The 20,205-nt window shown below is 40.2% G+C and overlaps 1 protein-coding gene across 1 annotated transcript; it reads left to right on the top strand.

Moving 5' to 3' along the window:
* Window positions 1–766: 766 nt before the first annotated feature.
* Window positions 767–19,870, top strand: LOC110691166. The gene is made up of 2 exons (XM_021868085.1): window positions 767–803; window positions 19,023–19,870. Exons 1-2 carry the CDS (start codon window positions 767–769, stop codon window positions 19,868–19,870), a joined length of 885 nt encoding a protein of 294 aa, XP_021723777.1.
* Window positions 19,871–20,205: the final 335 nt, after the last annotated feature.

The raw sequence follows: 20,205 nt of genomic DNA, 5'->3' as shown, positions 1-20,205 counted from the left end.
TCAATCCTCATGATGATATTTTTTAGCCAATCCTTTCCAACCTGGCTGCTTATAATGAGGTCTCATGGTGGAGAAGCATTTCTAATAAGAGAACGTTTGACTCCAAGAGTTCTCTTGCTAGTGAAATTATTCACCCGGCCCTTAGAATTCTTCATAGGTTTTATGGTTATGCCGTTTTTAACAAGAAAGACCTTGGGAAACTTTCAAGGGAAGAGATAATGGTTCTTTGGATGGCCACCAAGTCGGATTTTGGGTCTAGCGTGAATTTTGGGTACATTTTTATGAAGTGTTGCAGAGCGATAATTAGTGGGACCAAAACCGGAGAGATTCATTGTGGAGGAATGGTTACGAGGTTGGTTACTCATTTCAAGCAAGAGGGGTTCTTGAGGTCTTACACTCCGGTTGGAGGGAGTGAAGATGTGTTACTAGATTTGAAGCGACTCAACACATTACGCTTCATCACTAGTACGAGTAAGGCCAATGTATATTCTTGGTTAGTGCGAAATGAATACTATTGCTTGCTTCCAAACCCGGCTGCAACTTCTATTTGTAGGGAGGCTAGGAATGTTTGGAATATCCCTATGGATAGGGGGGGAAAGTGGTAGTTGATATGGAGGAGGATGAGGACGTGAATGAGGAGGATGATGATGGTGATAATGGTGGTGGAGAGGAACAACAACAGCAACAACAATTCAATCAACAACGGCGAGAAACAAGACAACAATGACCACAACACGACTACCAACAAGATTCCTATCTTCGGGAGATGACGGTCATGCGAGAGCAAATGGAGCGCAAGCAAGGTATGTGCCGGCCCAACCAGGGCCCGTGCCATCTTGGGGTGGTGACAACCTCCCTAATGTACCCTTATTGGCAAGGGGTCTCAGACCCCGATGAGTCCGGTCATTATGACTATCGGGTTCCGGGAAGGAGTGACTATACCGGTGATCCCAACTACTTCTATGTTCACCCCACTCACCCCGAGCTATGCATTCATCCCGAGCCATATGACCAGTTGACCACATACCAACTTGACCTTTTTAAAGGTCATTATGGGTGGCCACCCGGTTATACCGGTGGTTGGGATCCATATGGCCCCCCATCAGGCTTCTCTTATTATGGGGATATTGGTGATGGTGATGCCGGCCCTAGTGGCCATTAGTCCCCCTTGGGTTGTTTATTTCCCCTTTTTGATACCTCCCCTATAGTTTCCCTTACTTGTATGCATCGCGGTCGATGCACTTATTTTGTGAGGGGGGGAGTCGAAAAGGGTGTTTTAGGGTTGGTCTAGGGGGAGGCACATTTATTTCGTAAACCAAGGTGAAAAGATAAGAAGGGTGTCACCTTTATTTCATTACTTTTCTTGTATGCTTAGATTAGGATTAGTTTTAGGCTGAGTTGATCGTTCAAGGATGTTTGCCTTGTAACACCTAGCGTGTTTGGGGTCATTGGCGTTGTTGCCGAATGACCGCTTGTTTGACGATTCCCTTTTACTTGTGATTGCTCTCATTCTTGTGCTTTTCTCTCTAAGTTTCCTTTTATTTCCTTTAAAAAAAATAATTGCATTTTTGAGGCTATACTTCTCTTTTTGCTTGTTTAGCTCTTATCTTATGACATTCTACAATTTGGAATTTTTCCTTTGAATGTATGCTTTCCTATGTTTTATCGGTGTGCATGCTTTGAGAGTATTCACGGTTGACTCTAGGATAGGGTATGCTTAGGTAGCGGTTTGGACCTTTTGGGTCCTTGAAGCCGGATTCTTTTGGTTTGTGGTCCTTTGGTGAATTTGACAACTTTAGTAAGTATTTTCTACACCCGTGTGAGGATTATTCTTTTTCAATTCTTCATTATATTTTGATTGTACGGCGTGGATCCTTGACCTTTGCATACCTAATCTTGAATCTTGACTCATAATTCTCAAACACGAGACCGAACCAACTAGGAAGGATAAAGGCAACTTTTTAGGGTGGTAATTTTTCATTTCTAGGATTTTCTTCTTTCTTTTTAGTTCATTGGGTTTACATTTGCCTTCCTACTAACCATTTGAGCCTTTCCCCTTCTTTTCAAGCCACATCTTTAGAACTTTGAGCCACTTGTTTCTTTTTGTTCCATTTTTTGGTTTTTGTGAAGCAAATGGTCGTGTTTTGGGAGTTTGTGGTCTAAAAGGTTGGATATTGGTTTTATTTGTAAGCAAGCTCGTCTTTTGTTTATATTGGGAATAATGATAAGTGAATACATAAAAAAGTCATCCAAAGTTAAAAGAGGCAAGGACATAATAAATGCAAAATTGAAAAAACCGTTCAAAGTTAAAAGAGGCGAGGACAATTGCTTTGAAAAAAAAAAATGAAAATTACAAAAAAAAGTGAAAATAAGAAAATTCAAAAATATTTTGATGTGATTCTTTTCCCTTTTTAAGCATTGAGGAAAATGCTTCGTTTTAGCTTGGGGGAGAAGCGTTTACGCTTTTTTTTATATATGCTTGTGGATACAACTTCGAATAAGCTTGGGGTATTAGTTTATTTTTGTTTGGTGACTTCTCGGTTTTGGTGTTGAGGTTTGGTCAATCTTTGCTTCATAAACTAGGTGTACCACCAAATGCTAAATTTTAGGCCTACCCCTAACCTTTTGCCCTTACGTTACAACCTTTGGGAAAGTCCTTTCGACCTAGCGGTTGAGTCATATACCAGGGGAGGACATTAAGAGTTAAAGCCTAAGGAAAAGGGATGCAAGGTCAAGATGTCGAGAACCCTAAAATTTTATTCTTTTCCGGTTCCTTCGAGGAACCATAGAGACGCTTACTAAGGGAAGATTTGAAGCCATTGGAAGAACGCGGTTAGATTGGTTGGGATGAAAGTGGATTGCGCCTCTTTAGTTCTCTATGCTTAGCATACCTTATGTTTTGATCAACCGTGGATATCTTGAAGCATGCATACCCCTATCATATAGAAAAGTGTTCATTCACTTGCATTTGACCGTTTGTGAAAGTCCTTATGAAGAGCTATTTGTTTGAAATTTTGATTTACCTTCTTTTCTTTTAAATGATTTTGCCTTGTTTTATTTTAAAGAGTTATGGGTTAAGCTATTAGGAAACCTTTACGAGACCTCACTCGTCCTCATAGGCGAATTTGGGGTTTAAAGGGCTTGTTGTAGCTAAAAAGAACCCTGATTCCTACGTTAGTGAGTCTTAGTGTATATTCGTTTTCTCTATTTTTCCTTTTCTTTTCTAAATAAGCCCTTCTTATTCCTTTTTAGCTTCTGTTTTCCTCGGGATGAGCAAAAGTCTAGCTTGGGAGAATTTGATGAGTGTCATTTATGGCACTCACAGGGTAGTCTTTTAGGATGTTTTCACCCTATTTTCATAGCTTTCTTTTATTATTTTGGTCTTTTCTCCCTTAGTTTCTGTATTACTTTCTTTCTTCATGTTTTACTTTCCTTTATGTGGTTTTCTTCATGTTTCCCTTTTATATGACTCTTTTTCTCTTCTATTTTCTCTCTTTGTTTACTTATGTAGGTGCTTAAGGAGATGGCTTTGCAAAGGGGTCAAGAAGAGCAAAAAGGGCTAAGCAAAGAAGAAGCGAGCTCCTTGGAGAGGGCTCGGAGAGGGCGTACAACCTTTGCCAAAGGCCTAGGGCGCGGGCCTTGAAGGGTGCGAGCGCGGTAAAGTGCTAGGAAATGGAGATTTTTGCCAGGAACTCTCCGCGCCCTAGCCGCAGTCTACCCGCAGGTGCGAATGTTTTGGAGAGACCACTCCTATTAGAGAGACCGCGGGCCCCTAAATTCACTTGGGAGCAGAGCATTTTCCGCGCCCTTATCCGCGGGCGCGGGGGTCTTCGTCGCGGTCGAGGGCTACAGTACCCGCGGGTGCGGGTGTTGCCTAGATTGCCCGCGGAGTTAGTTATGAGTTCGACACTCATTTTTCCACGCCCGCGGGATATTCTTGGAAAAGGTGCAGCCGATCATTTTTTTTTTGACTAAATATACTCTTCTAATTGCTTTTCATAGAAAACTTTTAGATAATTTTTATTTGCTTAGTTTTTAAGGAGGGAAACTAGAGAGAAGTTAGAGAGAAAGTAGAGATAGAAATTCTTGGATTTTGATTTGTGTTACAACATTGTTTCAATCAAGTTTGGATTTCTTTTTCATATCAATGAAAGTTGGTGAGATTTCTTTTCTTTGAATTTACTTTTATTGCAATTACCTTTTATGCATAATTGTTTGATTTGAATTTTGTTTTAGGCTTGAGAAATTGTTGAATGATTGAATTCCTTCTTGATTAAACTTAAAATGAATATGTTTGTGATTTAATTTGTTTTGTCTTTCAATTTCACCATGATTAGCGAGTAGATTAGTTGCTAGGGAGAAGGGGTATTATGCTTGATTGATGATTTTTTCTAGTTGATGATCATTAAATGATTGAATTTTTGCAATTAAACTGGTTGACATAGTTGTGCACGTGATTAATTAGACTAGGAGTGATCAACCTATAAGATTAATCTAGATTGCATAGCAAATTTCAATGACATGAACCCTTGATTTGAGAATTGCTTTAATTTATTGAATCTGATTGTGATTTTCCTTGTTAACCATGCGTAGTGAACCCTAGCTTGGCTTATAGGAGATAACTTTTGGATTCCTTTGATTGCAACTATTGTTTGTCCCTTGTAATGTTTGAATCGGTTGAGTGATCTAACAATTAGCATAATCATTTAGATTGCATGTGGAATATATATCCCTAGTGTTTAACATATTGAATTTATCGGTTTATCTAGTTTCTTGATACTTTAGTTACCAACCACAACCATTTAAATTCTTCGAATTAGCTTGACATAGACTACAACATAATACCTACTCATTCCTTTGTTTTCGACCCTTGACTTACCATGTACTTTTATTAGGTGGGTCGAGTGTTTACAAATTAGGTTTGGCTCTAGGGAGAGGTAGATAATGACCTACATTTTCCTCTTGTCGGGAATTATGAACACAAATATTCAAATAAAGATTCCAAATTTAACTTGTGAATCCTTGAAAAATTATATCTTCCAATATGAAGATAAATGAAATTTCTATCACAAGATTCAAACTTTATGATTCCAATCAATTAAATCAAAAGTTCAACCAAAAATTCGTGGAATTTACTAACTCAAAGTTTCAATCACTTAAAATAATTAAAGATTGAATCTTTAGTACTTAAAAGCCTTTAAGAACAAATTTTTCATAATAAATGCAATGGATTTACAATTATATGAAAATTTTAACCAATCTTTCAAGTACTCATTACTACCAAGTTACCATATTTAAAGAGGTTTAAAAATGCAGAAATGACCAAATACATAGTCACCATAAATATGCCCTAAAGATTTAAGGTTAGAAAGACTTAAAAATTTTCATTAAAACGAAAAATGCCTCAAAAAAGGCATTTTTGGTTAGATTTTGGCCTAAAACACGATCCTAAAATGGCGAAAACATTTTCAGAATAATTTTTCCACCCATAATCAGCTTTAAAGTAGGTTTAAAATTAATAAAATTGAGCTTCTAATCTAATTAGCGACACAAAACCAGAAAAATAAAGCCATAAAAACACCTTGAAAATTATGATTATAAAAATAAATGAGAAAGACTCCGATACCAGTGTTGGGTTTGATGAGTCCAACTCATCGCAGAATAAAACCCGAGCCAAGATCACACTCATAATTAATATAATCAAAAGACATAATTAACAAGAAATAAGGAAAGACTTAATTACCTTTGTTGCGTGCTTCGCTCGTACCCCGAGCTCTTACTTGAGAAAGCTTAAGTCTTGCAATGGGCAAAAAACTCCTACGATTTCCACCCGCAACCCGACCTTGACTAGGTTTATTACTTAAGAGGTTAGCTAAGCCCGACCAAACTACTCAAGTAATTATGTGTTTAAAGGTTTTCTCAATGGAGATGCCTTTTCTAACACCTTATTCAAGTGATTTTTCCCATACCCCAACTTGGGTATTTATAGGGAAACTCATGAGTGAAATTCTCTCTCCCGTCAATGTAGGAGAGCTGGTAAAATCAATATTCTTTCTTCATTTTTAAATCAAAAATAAAATTAAATATCCAACAACAAATTAATCAATAAGTGGCACATTTAGGAGAAGGGTTATGTAAGGACTACAAGGAAGGGAGGGGACAAAACTTGATCCCCAAGCACTCCCCATAACCAGCCACCTAAACCAAACAAGGCACCAATGAGGCGCTGCCATGTGGCACCATCAATTTAACAACAAAGCAGCCTAGGGTGGGTTGCTGCCTCGGCCCACCTAGCTGCTGCCCTTGGCATGACATCATGGTGCGTAGCTACTGCCTTCGGGCCAACAAGCCATGCACAAGTGCGAGCTACTGGCATTGGTGTACTGATGTTCCCCTACCAGCACACGCAGCTAGCAGCTACCCCACAACTGCCCCGCACCTTCTCTGCAAGATAGCTAGCACCATGGCGCACCATAGCTGCTGCTGCTATGTGCGTGCCTTGCTAGTTTGCTAGTGCACCATAGCAGCTGGGGCTATGAGCCTACCATGCTAGCCTTGTGCGCTAGCACGCACCAGCCAGCCTAGGCTCGGCTTGGTGCGCTTGCTAGCCACCTTGGCGATACCAAATGCCCCTAGGATTCAGTTTGCTCGAGGCATTCTTTTGATAGGGGTATTTCGTTAAATTGTTGATTAATTAGTGATTTTACCGTCTCGTCTTTTATAATTTTGACTCGACTTCCAACGCTCGGTTTCAATGCTCCTAGCTCGAATTCTCGACGTCTAAATATCAGCGACTCATTAATTCCTTCTGAATTAATTCGTCTTGTTGGTTTGTTAGTTGCTTCGGTTTAACCGGAAGGGTTCAGTTAAAGTTAACCTGTAATATTAATTACTCATTTATATTACTTATCGGAAGCGGCCTCCACTTTGGCATTTTAATTACTTGACCTCACTGAATAATTAGCTTTATAATGATTCAGAACCCTCTATCGGAATAAAACACTTGTTCAAAGGACATCATTCTTATCGGGAAACTCTAGATCTAGAGTTTTCATGGTCAAATTTGTCCTCGTAAACCCAATTAGCCTTTTTTTCTTAAACTCAATATGGATGTGGTGGCTATTAGAGTTAGGGTTTTGGAGGTTTGGATTCTTGTTTTTTTTTCTCATTTTTTCTGTTTTTTTAATATTGGGTTGTGCTTCACAAAGGCGTGGTTTGAGGTGGGTGGTGGGTGGTTTCCGGAGGCAAGGTTGTAGATAGGGGCTGTAGGTTAGGGTTAGTTCAGTAGGGGTTCTGGTGGAGGTTGGGTACGTAGGGTTTTCACCTAAAAAACATCTACAAGGATAACACATAAAGAATAACATAATACATACCTTTGACGCGTGATTTCCACAAGCGATTGACTGTCAAATAGGGAGATAATAGAGTTCCTAGTGTTGCCCATCTACTTAGTCTACAAGAATCGACTGAGCCGTCAACAAATAATAAATTGGTTGATTAAAGAAGGGAAACCACAATCACCACCTTTGTGAACAACCGGCCACCACTACGAACCACGAACACTGTGCACACACCACCGGCACACATAAAGTAGGACATACGAGAGTGAGAGAGAGTTTGTGAGGGGTTGGCTTGTGTTTGCTAATTAGGGATTGATCTATGATCAGTAAATATTATGTCCAACCATAAGCACCTAGTCTATTTATAATCATATTATAACTAGACTAGGAAGAAAGCCCAATACACCTAAACTCTATCATATGGCCGGCCACCTAGAGGGAGAAGGCCCTTCATGGGCCTCTTCCTCTTATGCTCAATCTAAGCTCTTTGTGTGACCTTATTGGATTCGTTCAATTGGGTTTTAAGCTATTTTACTAGCCCAAAGATCGTAAGTACCTCTATCTATGATAATACGACGACACAAAAGAACGACTTAATTATCTCCATAATTTGATCCATTAAATATCTAGTAATTGAACTTGACAAAGACATAAATACTTCAATCTGCTACTTGTCTGAGACAAGTGTGCAATATTAAAATTCCTTAAGTCAATATGTGTCGATTCGATGATATGATTGCATCACATGTCGAGATCGTATTAATCTACATATCATTTCTTGAAATCTGAGTTAGAATTACGAAACATATGAAAACTGAGTAATACATTTGAGTGCGGCCACGCATTCTCTGAATTCTCGCTCTTTAAGGCGCGATGATACATTCCTAATTAAATAGGTAGACTCAATCCAATCTTGTTGAAACCAAAGCTCCCACTCAATTCTTGAAGTAACCAGGAAACATCCTTTAGAATCTCTAGTTACGGGTAGACATTTGAATGTACCACATTAAAATTAATCATTCAATGGAATCAGTGTTCCACTCATGTCAAAGGAATCCACTAATATATTCGGAAGCTCTATACTTGAACTTCAAAGTAGGTCAATAGTTCGATCATGCATCATTCATGCATATCCATATGATTGATCGAGCATTACTATGCCCCTATAGCCCATGACATTGCGCTATCTAATCTATCTTACATGCTAGTCCATTCATTGAAATCATTTATGTCCACTTTAATGATTTCGAACAAAGAACTTAAATAATGTATGAATTTAGTTCACCTGTGGGGTTTCATTCACCAGGTCATCAACCTGATGAGCCTGTCAATTCATAATTATCTTAGACATTTTATTTAATTTCAAAAACCATAATTAAATAAGATTGAAACTTTGTTTCAAATGATAAACATAATTCTGCAAGTTGATTTATTACTTGTGTATTATATTTTCTTAAAACATATACAACTTAAATTAAATAACTTGCTTCAATCCAAGAACCTTAGTATGACTTTCATACCTTAGTTATGGAAGGGGTATAGTAAGTATAATTCATGAGACATTCTCATAAATATGAATTTTGCAACTTCTAAATATTAACAATAATATTCCTCTCCATACACTAAGAATTTTCTATCATCCTTTTACTAGGAATTAGAAATTTCTAATTGTATTCCAACATTTTATTGGATTTCGATTAAAATCTAATATCACTTGTTGTTAAAACATGTGAATCAAATAAACGAGTTTAGGCCATGACATGCATGATGCATCCTTTCTAGAATGCATAAGGAGCATAACTCAAAACCTTAATTTCATTAACCTTGCTCAAAGCATTAAATCTTTAAGCAATGTGCCATGTTATATGGGATTGAAACTCTTTTCAATATAATGCGGAATCTCATAAGAATCATATCAATATAAGCTTCTTAATTAAGCTCAAACATTCTTAAAACACTATCTCAATAGATCTTGAATCCCAACTGTACTTATCTTCCTCTTCAAGGTTTTTCAAACAAAATGCATTAGCCATTACTTGAATCTTTAAGCAGTGAATAATTGGTCTTTATATTAGACCAAGAAGATTTCATAACCCCCACTAAACATCTTGTATACATAAGATCTTCATTTTACGAGAACATTAACAATTTTTATGAACTCACAAAATTAAGAATACCAACTTCATGATACTTTCATTCATCCATAAATGAACCTCTTATATTATCCTTAGGATTATTGGATTTTCAAAATTATTCTGATTATATCGTATACAAATCTTCTTTCATGAACCATTTCAAGAAAGTGTTTTTGAAATCCATCTACCAAATCTCATAAGGTAGAAATCACTAAAATATCTTAAATAGATCTTTACAACATGACTAATGTAAAGGTTTCATCGTAGTCATAGTCATACCATAAATCTGTTGAATTCTTTAACAAGTCTCTCCTTTGGTTAGAAAAAAAAATTCTTTCTTGTCTGTTTTTCTTATAATCGGTCTCACCAAATTAGGCAAATCAATCAAGTGTCATACACTTTCTTACAGACTTAGAATCTATTTAAGATTTTCCTGGTTTTTAAACAACTTCGAGTTATAACTTATCAAATCATCTTTATTACTTGCATAATCATCATGTTCCAAAATAAATATTTTAGATCTCTTAGTCAATATTGAAATTTTATTTATTTGGCTAAGTTTTACATATGCTAGTCATTATTGTTGGTTTTTATGAAACAATTGAAACTTATACAACCACTTTATTTAGTTTTCAACGAGAATCGACAGTAGAGTATGTGCACTTGGAATGTACTACCTTTGACACATGGTTATTATTCCCATTACACTTAATGAGACCACGCATTGTCATTTTCAACATGAGACGAATCAGGCTCACATTGTTGCTTTTATTTGATTATTTCTCAAATTTCTTCAAGATTTTGAATTAGCTTTTCTTGAACTCTTTGAAGATTCTCGAACTTTTCGAATTAGATTAAACTCCCACTTGCCTTTTGTTGAGGCATATTTAGCATAGAAGGAACCAACCATGGTTTGAACCATGTTTGTTTGTTGCTTATTCTTGAATTCTTTCGAGATTTACACTACTCCCACTTGACCTTTTACAAATGAATGTTTTCCATAAGGGCATCTACTTGAGCAACAAACATTTTTTGCTAAGTACGACTTTTGTAATAGTACTTCATGCTCTATATAGGACTTGAACGTGCATTAAACGATTTAATACAACTTTCACTCCTTGCTTTGTAGAAAGAATTTATAAGAACATTTCTTTCCATATCACATATGAAGCCTTTGCTACACTTTGATTTGACATATATACTTTTGTTTAATTTTGTAGATGATCTTAAAAGTATATCTCTTGAATAATGGTTGGAAGATAGGTTATTCTCATCCATTACCAAAATATATCTTATATAGATTAATAGCTCCTTTATATACACTTCATAAGTTTTTCTTTCGGAGTATGTTGTAAAATAATTTCACAACTTGGGTTGTTTATCAAGGTCTTGGCTCAAATTTTAATTATATATCGCAATAAATTGAATACATATTGCTAAGTAAATGTCTTGACTCATATTTTCACAAATACAATCATATTGTAATGTAATCATTATGTTGTCAAGTTGATACTGAACTTCATACTGAACCTTTTGAACTTTTCAAAATTTTCACACTTTAGCTTCAATTCAGCACAAGTGATCATATCACAAATGAACTTTAATTGTCCATCTCTAGCCTTAGAACCTTAGGCTTTCTAACATCGATATGGATTCTACATTGAGTTCATGTCCTCATTTCTCTAAATGGTGACTTTGTCAAAATTTTCAAATTACAATGATGTTCACATATATCAATAGATTCACAATCTTGATACTGAAAGTCCATTCCTTTGGATCTTCCGCATGCAATGTTCATTTTTCATTAAAATAATTGACATTTTAGAGATAATATATATATATATATATATATATATATATATAATAGTTTAATTATTTCTATCATATGGAACTTTAAACCTTTTTAGCTTTTTAAAATTCACATACTACAAAATGAGTGTTTTTTCGACACTATAGCCTCACCGCAAGAGCAAGGGCATCAACAGCTAATTATGATGTCCGCGTTACTTCGACGCTTTTTAAAGTCGAAAGTAATTTTAGACTATAAAAAGCGTCGAGAACACAAACATGTGGCACGCACATGAACTCAACTAGATGTACCGCATTCATTAAAACCACCAAACATCAATAAACCTCGCCCTCACTCCTCATATTCGAACATCTCAAAAACTTATATCTTCTTTTTTCCTTCATTAGACCTGAGTTCTTTACATATATTCATGGAGTCATGGCCTAGAATTTGAATTCATATTCTCTTTCTTCTTGCGTTTCTCATAATATATCACGGTAATTTTGACGAGAGAAAAACTAGGTCGTTATCTAATCTTCCCTCGGTCAAACTAAATTTATAAACACTTAACAAACCTAAATACGAGTATAGAGGCAAGTCAAGGGTCGAACCCAAAGGAACGATAATGTTCTAGCACTTTCAATTATGCGCCTAAGCTAGGTCGAAATTGAAGGTAAGATGTAATACTAACAACTAACAAAACAAGAAACCAAGGAAATAAAACAATAGGAACGGGGATCAACAAGTAATCATGTCAATTACAACAACTTGGTAAGATCATGCCAATCAAAGGTTGTGAAGACTAATGATAAGAGCTATCAATTGGAATCAAAGAGCTATCTTCTAATTGTTAAGCTAGGGTTCACTATGAATAACAAAATAAGAGAATAACAATCAAAAGCAATTGATGGTTGCAATTCCTAAATCAATTGTTCGTGTCATTAGCAATTACAAAGGAATCTAGCATAATTCTCAAGGCCTAATCGAATTACACACATGCAAACCTGAAATTAAACAAAGCAATAAGGTGAGATTAATCTCAACAATCAATCAACACAATTCCCAAATTAATCACAATTAATCAATCATACAAGTTTAACCCAATTTCTAGCCAACAACTACTCGAATAGCATCATCTATCAACAATCAACTAAAGGAATTATGAATCAACAAAATATCAAGAACAATTACACTATCAAGAATCAAACATCAAAATTAAACAAAACAAACATGAAATTAAACAAAGCAATAAGGTGAGATAGAGTTAAGAATGCTCATTGATAATAGAGAAGATCTTCAACACAATTGTTACCCTTGTATCTTCAATATCTCAATCACCATTGAAATCCCTCACTTTCTCTTTCTAAAATCTACTCCTAATCTAGAGAGAGGAACTCCTAATCTACCCTAATCCTCCTTAGAGGAGTAAGAAAGTGTTCTAAACTATAGAATTTCATGTATTAAGAATAAAGAAGGTCGTGCAATATATATACAAACGAAGAAAAGAAAATAAATCACAAAGAAAACCCATAAACCCGCCCCCACGGAGAAATATGCATCGCCCGTAGAGGAGAACGGGGAACGAGGAAAGCCGCGCTCGCGGCAAAAGGTCATGCCTGCGGGGCTAGGGAACGCGTCCGCTGGGTGCCCGCCGCATGCCTATGGAGATTTCCTTGTCGATTTTGCTACTTTTGAGCCTGCAGCAACCCCGTGGGCGCAACCAGGAGGCTCGCGCCCGCGGCAGCATGGCCCGCGCCTAGGCCAGCCCGCGTTTGTTGGCAGGGCTACTGTGCACTGGCTGTTGCTCGGGGCTTGGCGGCTGCTGCTTTGGTGCGGTTGCTCGGGGTGGCTTCAAGGCATTAATGCTTGCAAAGCTTCCTTGGTTGGCTTAACTTGCATGCTTGCCTTCCCTAGTTTAGCTCCGTTAAATTCCTTGAATGCACTTGAGCTCCCTCCTTGATTATTAAATCTCGGGGAACTCGACATACATTCAAAACAAGTCAAAGAAACGGAGAAGCGAGAGAAATAGCCGAAAAATGAATAAAATAATAAGAAACCCTTTAAAAGCACGCATTTCTCTAAACTAACACACAAACACGCAAATCAAGCATTATTACCTAAGAGATTAACTTAAAACTCTCATAATAATATAAACAAGGCAAAGCATGAGAAGGAAATCAAAAGAAAATTTGTTTAGGATAAAAATACCCCTTTATTCATGGTCCAATCCCATACTGACACATGGCCGAACTAGAGAGCGACACGTGCCCTAATGGGAAGATGACGCGTGTCTAATGCTCAATATGAGCACCTGAGGTAATTTAAAAAGTGACTTTCTTACATCAGAGCCCAAATCCCGAGAGATACTGTTGAAAGCAGCAAAGTGGCGCCCCTATCCTACACGTGGCACAACCTGATTGCGCAGCCAATCAGGTCATGCAAATTTAGGGTAAAAACCCTAAAGGGGAACAAATTCCCACCCCTATATATACCCCACTCATTTATGATAGGAGGGGTGGATTGTAATATTACATTAAAAAGAGCATTAAATAGCTCTAACTTCTCTTTACTCTATATCTCTAGCTTTTTCGTTTCTTGTAACTAACTTAAGCATCGGAGGCTATTATTCTGGTTACGAAATGTTTAGGGTAAAAATTACCCTAGACAGGTGTCCCAATAAGAGAAGGCCACGTGTCAAGATCAGACTGACTCAAGTGGCCCTATATACATTTGACATGTGGTTCCTTCAGATAGATTCTGAAATGGCGGCCTTCAAGGGCCCAAATCCCAAGAAGCGCCGTAATTCGGCGCAGCCAACCAAAACCTAGGTCAAATGACCCAGATAGGGGCACTCCGACCAATAACCCTATAAATAGGGAGATATTTCCCCATTTTGGTGACACGTTCAATCATTTATTACACCTACATTATCTCTCATCACAGAAACACCTGAGCTTGGAATCCAAGCAGATCCCCACCTAAATTTCTGTACTCTTTATTCTCTTTCAAGTTACTAACTTGATCTTCGGAGGCGGAGCTCCAACCACCTGGACTCTCCGTTGTTTTCCAGGTACAACTCAGCCAGACCAATCTTTATAACGTAACTCTCCCGAGGGACAAAAACACACAAAACATTTGGCGCCGTTTGTGGGGAGAGTACCTCAAGGATGGTTCAAGAGTCTGTACCACCTCCTAAGCGTCTGGGCGTTGACCCGGAAGTTTTCACTGACCATGAGAATGAAGATCCTCAGGTTGAAACTTATATAGCCGATGATGGCTCCTTGATAACCAAGCGCATCCGGCCCAGAGACACTCTGGAGTGGGGTGCCAGCCAGGCGGGTACAAATTGACCTCTTGGGCAGCCGGAAGGGAAAACCCATACGGCATGTGGATCAGCTCCTGTCACTCGAGACGAACACATGAAATTAATGACAATTTTCAAGGGTAAAATTAATGATCTGATCACTTAGAGCCAGGTTGGCCCAAGCAGGGGTCAGTCGGCAAAAAAAAAGACTCATCTTGAGAAGGGGAAGTCAGTTTGAGATCGGCAACCAACTCCTCATCCAAAGGAGAAGGAAGTCGAGACCATTGATTGGTCCAAAATTCTTCTGCCTAAGAGGAATGCCAACAACCCCCGCCGGACACAACAGCCGGTGGGAAGCAAAAAATCAACTCTTGACGCCCGGGAGATCATCACCCGGAAGAGAAATAAGAAACTGTCTAAGTCGGCATCTACGTCAAACTTTCCAGACAGCTTTAACAACACTTCTGCACAGAATGTTCCTTCCTTGCATGAGAGCCAAACAGGAGGTAGTACCGTCCATTCTGGTCTTCATATGATTGGTAATGCAGCGTATGTACCTTCTCAGGTCTACGGTCAGTATTCTCCCTATTTCATGCAGCCGACCCTTTTTGGAAGACATGAGGCATACAACAACGTCCAGCCTCTGGAATGGCAGCTTCGTCTGCTCCGCCTGGGTGAACTTCTGCGTTCACCCGAGAGATAACCGAGGGGGCATAGCCGACCAAGGTTAAAAATGTGTTGGTAGGCACCTATGACGGTACCTCCAACCCAAAATATCACCTCATGGCTTACACCAACCTCATGTACTTACAAGGGTTGGATGATGCCACTTGGTGTGGATGCTTCTCGGCTACATTGAAGGGCATTGCCCAACAATGGTTTGGCAACCTGCCAGCCGGGTCCATTGATAGTTTCAGGAAGCTTGCCTTCCTGTTCGCTTCCAACTTCTCGATGAACATCCCTGCGAAGAAAATAAGTCTTGACTTGAGCACCATTAAGCAGGGGGAGAGAGAAGGATTGCGCTCCTATGTCAGGCGGTTCAATCTGATCAGAATTTAGATTCAAGGACTGTCCGACGAGGAAGCTTTTACAGAATTTTGCGAGGGTCTGAGAGACGGGTCGACTTTTAAGTTCGACCTAGTCAGAAAAGGGGCTTTCACTTTACAGGCGGCCTTGAGGGAGGCGGAAATCTATATTCAAGCAACCGACCTCTGCTCTCCTGGTAACCAGTCGGACTCTTAGAAGTCTGATAAACAGAAAGACAGCCGGCCTGCTCATCCGGCCAAGAAGAAAGAAGAGAGCAAGAAAAGAAAAGAAGTCTGGGCGGTTAGTGATTCTTACCAGCCGTCTCAGAAGAAGAAGAAAGAATTTAAACTGTACGATCCTAAGTACGAGTTTAACAAGGACTGGAACTCCATCCTCATGGAGATCAAGGACCGACTGTCCCTAGAGAAGCCGAATCCAATGAAAAGTTCCATTCAATCAAGGAACAAAAATAAATTCTGCCAATAACATGAGGAAGTTGGCCATGACACCAACGAATGCTTCAGCCTTCAACGGTCGTTGGACCGTCTGGTTTTCAAAGGGATGTTAAATTGCTATTTCTCTAAGTCCAAAGGGACTAATAAGAAGAACCCGGGGCAGTCATCCAAGACACCCCATCCTGCTAGTAGTTCGGACACTGATAAGGAGCCGGTCTACACCATAGTAGGCGGGTTCTCATACGTTCAGATCATTGAGAATTCAAAAAAAAATTTGCCTTAAAAGTGTAGGAGATGCCAGGCTTTAGCCCGGATCTTGCTGTCAACAAACTCGCCGTGGATCCTAAAAAGAAGCTCATCCGGCAAAAGAAAAGAAATCACGGCGAGAGAGAAGTCAGGCGGCAGCTGCCGAAGTAAAAAAGTTGTTGGACGCTGGGTTCATTCGGCCATGTAATTTTCCAAACTGGATGGCAAATGTTGTGCTTGTAAAGATGTCGAATGGTACCTGGCGTATGTGTGTTGATTACACATACCTCAACAAGGCATGTCCGAAGGACAGTTACCCACTTCCAAAGATCGACAGTCTGGTCGATTCAACAGCCGGGCATTCCTTGATGAGTTTCATGGTTGCCTACTCCTGCTTCCATCAGATACCCCTGTGGAAAAAAGATCAAGAGAAGACGGCATTCGTTACTGATCAGGGGTTATTCTGTTACACTCTGATGTCGTTTAGCTTGAAAAATGCGCCGGCTACAATCCAATGGATGAATAATACGGTCTTCATTAATAAAATTGGGAGGAATAGCGTACATTGATAACATAATAGTAAAATCCAAGCAGCACGTGGATCACCTGACTGATCTCCAAGAAACCTTCACCACACTCAGGCGGCATAAGGTTATGTTAAATCCTAAGAAATGCGTCTTTGGTGCTAAGTCTGGGAAGTTTCTCGAATTCATGATTGATCAAAGGTGTTGTGGGTAAAAATACCCCGTATACATGGACCAATCCCATAGTGTCACGTGGCCCAGTTATAGGGTGACACGTGTCACCACGGGAAGATGCCACGTAATTCAGAGCCCTTAAAGCCGCAGGCCAGTCTCGTCGCGACACGTGGCCCAGTCAGAGGGTGACACGTGTCGTCATGAGAAGATGCCATGAGTCAAGGACATTTGTTCCCTTAACAATCAACATGCCAGAAAACCCTAGCAACGTCAGGGCCCAAATCCCGAGAGATAACAATGGAAGCCGCAAAACGGCGCCCCCCAGAGTAGCACGTGACATTCGCTGATTGCACAACCAATCACGTCACGCAAATCTAGGGTATAAACCCTAGAGAGGGGCACGAGTCCCACCCCTATAAATACTACAATCATTTATGATGGGGGGGGATTCAGACAATTGAAAATAATAGAGCATTAAATAGCTCCAACTTCTCTCTACTTTCTCTCTCTAGCCTTTTCCGTTCTGATCACTGACTTGATCGACGGAGGCGAATATTCCGTTGATCGGAATATTCGTTGTTTTGCAGGTGGGACCGACTCATTGCCAGAAGAGCGTGACCAGTATCCTAGAAAATCCAAAAAACCCCCGAAACATTTTGCGCCGTCTGTGGGGATACTCGTATGTTATGGCAACAGACGGTCAGACACCTCATCCAGGCGAGGATGGACATGTAGAGGATTTAATCCCTACGATCCGTACTAGCGATCCTCTGATGGCCACATTTGAAGAAGCTGACGACCCTCCTGTTACCGCTGCCTCTCTTAAGGCCGCGCTTAAAAAACTCAAAAAAGAAATTCAAAATGGAGCCTCTACCTCTAGGCAGCCGCCCAGGAGAGAGGAACAGAGGGCTCCAAAGAAGACACACAACAAAGCGATCCATGCAACGAACGCTGGAAACACTCCCTTTCGAAGGCCGACTAGAAGGTCCCCGAGAGTACCGCGGACTAATTTCTCTGACTTGCTGGCGAAAACGCAGTCGGCTGGGGGGAGGGGTAGGCAGCCTCGAAGAGAGGAGCTTGAGCCGTCCAGACGATGGAAGGACGCAAGAGATTACCTTCGGCACAAGCAGTTGGAGCACGTCGCCTACTCGGACACGGCCTCAACCCCAACTATGCCTGATGATTTTTCACATCATTCTCTTTCCCAGCATACCAACACGACCATCTCCAGCGGAAGTCAGGCGGTCCGCACCCCAACTCCTATTCTAGTCTTTCATGCTCCAACTCCCATTATAGCCCAATCACTGCAATATCAGCCTCCTCAGGGGTTCAATGGCTTGATGCAGCCGAACCCCCAGGCATATGGACAATATGGGCCATACGGATAGGTGTACGGACAGGCTCCCTATCTAGCTGGACCGTCCGTGCAACCGCAACCCATCGATTGGAAGATGCGCCTACTTACTCTGGGAGAAAATCCGCCCTTGTTTTCGCAAGATATCTTAAATGCCTCTCAGCCACCAAAGGTGAAGAGTGTACTTGTGGGAGCCTATGATGGCACGGGCAACCCAGAAGAGCAAATCACCTCGTACAGGAACCTGATGTACTTGCAAAGCGTAGATGATGCTACTTGGTGCAAATGTTTCCCGGCCACTCTAAAAGGTGTGGCGCAAGATTGGTTCAACATTTTGCCGGTCGGATGTATCAATTGTTTTACTACTCTTAGCTTAATGTTCGTGAGAAATTTTTCATACAATATACCGCCTCGAAAGACTAGTCTTAACTTGGCGACAATCGTCCAAGGAAAAAGTGAGGGCTTACGCTCGCACGTCCAGCGATTTAACCAAGAAAAAGCCCAAATTCATAATCTGCCGGACGAAATGGCTTACTCTGAATTTCTCCGGGGGTTAAGGCACAATGGTTTTAAATTAGACTTGGTACGGAAAAAGATTCGGACATACGCAGGTGTTCCGCGGTAAGCCGAAGCTTACATTGAAGTGACTGACTTTTGTTCGCTCACAAAAAACAGAAGCGCCGGCCAAGGGAGCTGAGAAAAAATCTCCTCAGCAAGACTCGACCGGCCAAAAGAAAGAAGGAAAAAAGAGAAAGGAAGTCAAGGTGGCTGACGCCCAATCACAGAAGTCCAAGAAGGTCAAGGCGTACGAGCCTCAGTTTGAATTCAACAAGGATTGTTATTCTATCTTGATGGAAATCAAGGATAAGTTTGAGTTTGAGAAGCCACAGCCGCTGAGAGGCCCGGCTCAGTATAGGAACAAGAACAAGTATTGTCATTACCACAAGGACGTGGGACATGACACAAATGATTGTATCAACTTAAAGAGACTGCTGGACAAGTTAGCCGAGAAGGGCATGCTGAATTCATATGTGATGAAGTCCAAATTCACTTACACACGGACAAACAACACGTCCGAGAAAAGACAGAAGAATGATAATAACAAAGATAAAGAAGATGATGGCAACAACACTGATTCAGGCTTTGTGGCCGTGATATCAGGAGGATTTGCTTCAGGCGGCCCTACTATGAGGGGGATCAAGCAGAACGCCCGGAACTTGGGTAAAGTAATGCAAATGGATTCAGTGAAGGCCGAACCTTTCCCCGAAGTAGTCATCAGTGAAGCTGATCGGGGGGAGGTCAAAGCCTTGCACAATGATCCCATGGTATTCATTATTAAGATAGCCAACTGGAAGGTCGGACGAATATTAATTGACACGGGTAGCTCGGCTGATATCATCAGCCTGGCCGCCTTGAAAAATCTAAGCTTCCCAGAGGATGCTCTCCAGGACATCCCTCACCCGTTGGTTGGATTTGAGGGGAATGTCATCCACCCAGTGGGACGGATTGACTTACCTGTCTGATTCGGGCAAAAAGGGGAAGGAAGAGATATGGTTGTCCGCTTCTTGGTTGTGAAAGAACTGACTGGATATATTGTCATACTCGGACGTCCTACACTGAATGTAGCAAAAGCAGTCATTGTGCCTCACCTAATGCTGCTAAAGGTTGAGAGGACGGACGAGAAAATAGGCACGATCCAAGGAATTCAGAAGATGGAAAAAGAATGTAATTAGTTGGCAGTTAAGCCTACAACACGCGGACCAAAATCGTCCGAGCCAAAAGAAGAAGGAACCTCACTCCCAACACAGCAGGTCGGCCAGAAGCGTAAGGTGAAAAAGATAGAGCAAGCATAGCAACT

This window comes from Chenopodium quinoa, unplaced genomic scaffold (assembly GCF_001683475.1).
Source record: "Chenopodium quinoa cultivar QQ74 unplaced genomic scaffold, ASM168347v1, whole genome shotgun sequence".
In the NCBI taxonomy this organism is placed as follows: Eukaryota; Viridiplantae; Streptophyta; class Magnoliopsida; order Caryophyllales; family Amaranthaceae; genus Chenopodium; species Chenopodium quinoa.
This window is presented reverse-complemented; position numbering and strand designations above follow the sequence as displayed.

Coding starts and splice junctions, on each gene's coding strand:
- LOC110691166 (XM_021868085.1), top strand. CDS start 767: ATGACGGTCATGCGAGAGCAAATGGAGCGCAAGCAAG. Junction 804..19,022: donor GCAAATGGAGCGCAAGCAAG/GTATGTGCCGGC, acceptor CACAAAAAACAG/AAGCGCCGGCCAAGGGAGCT.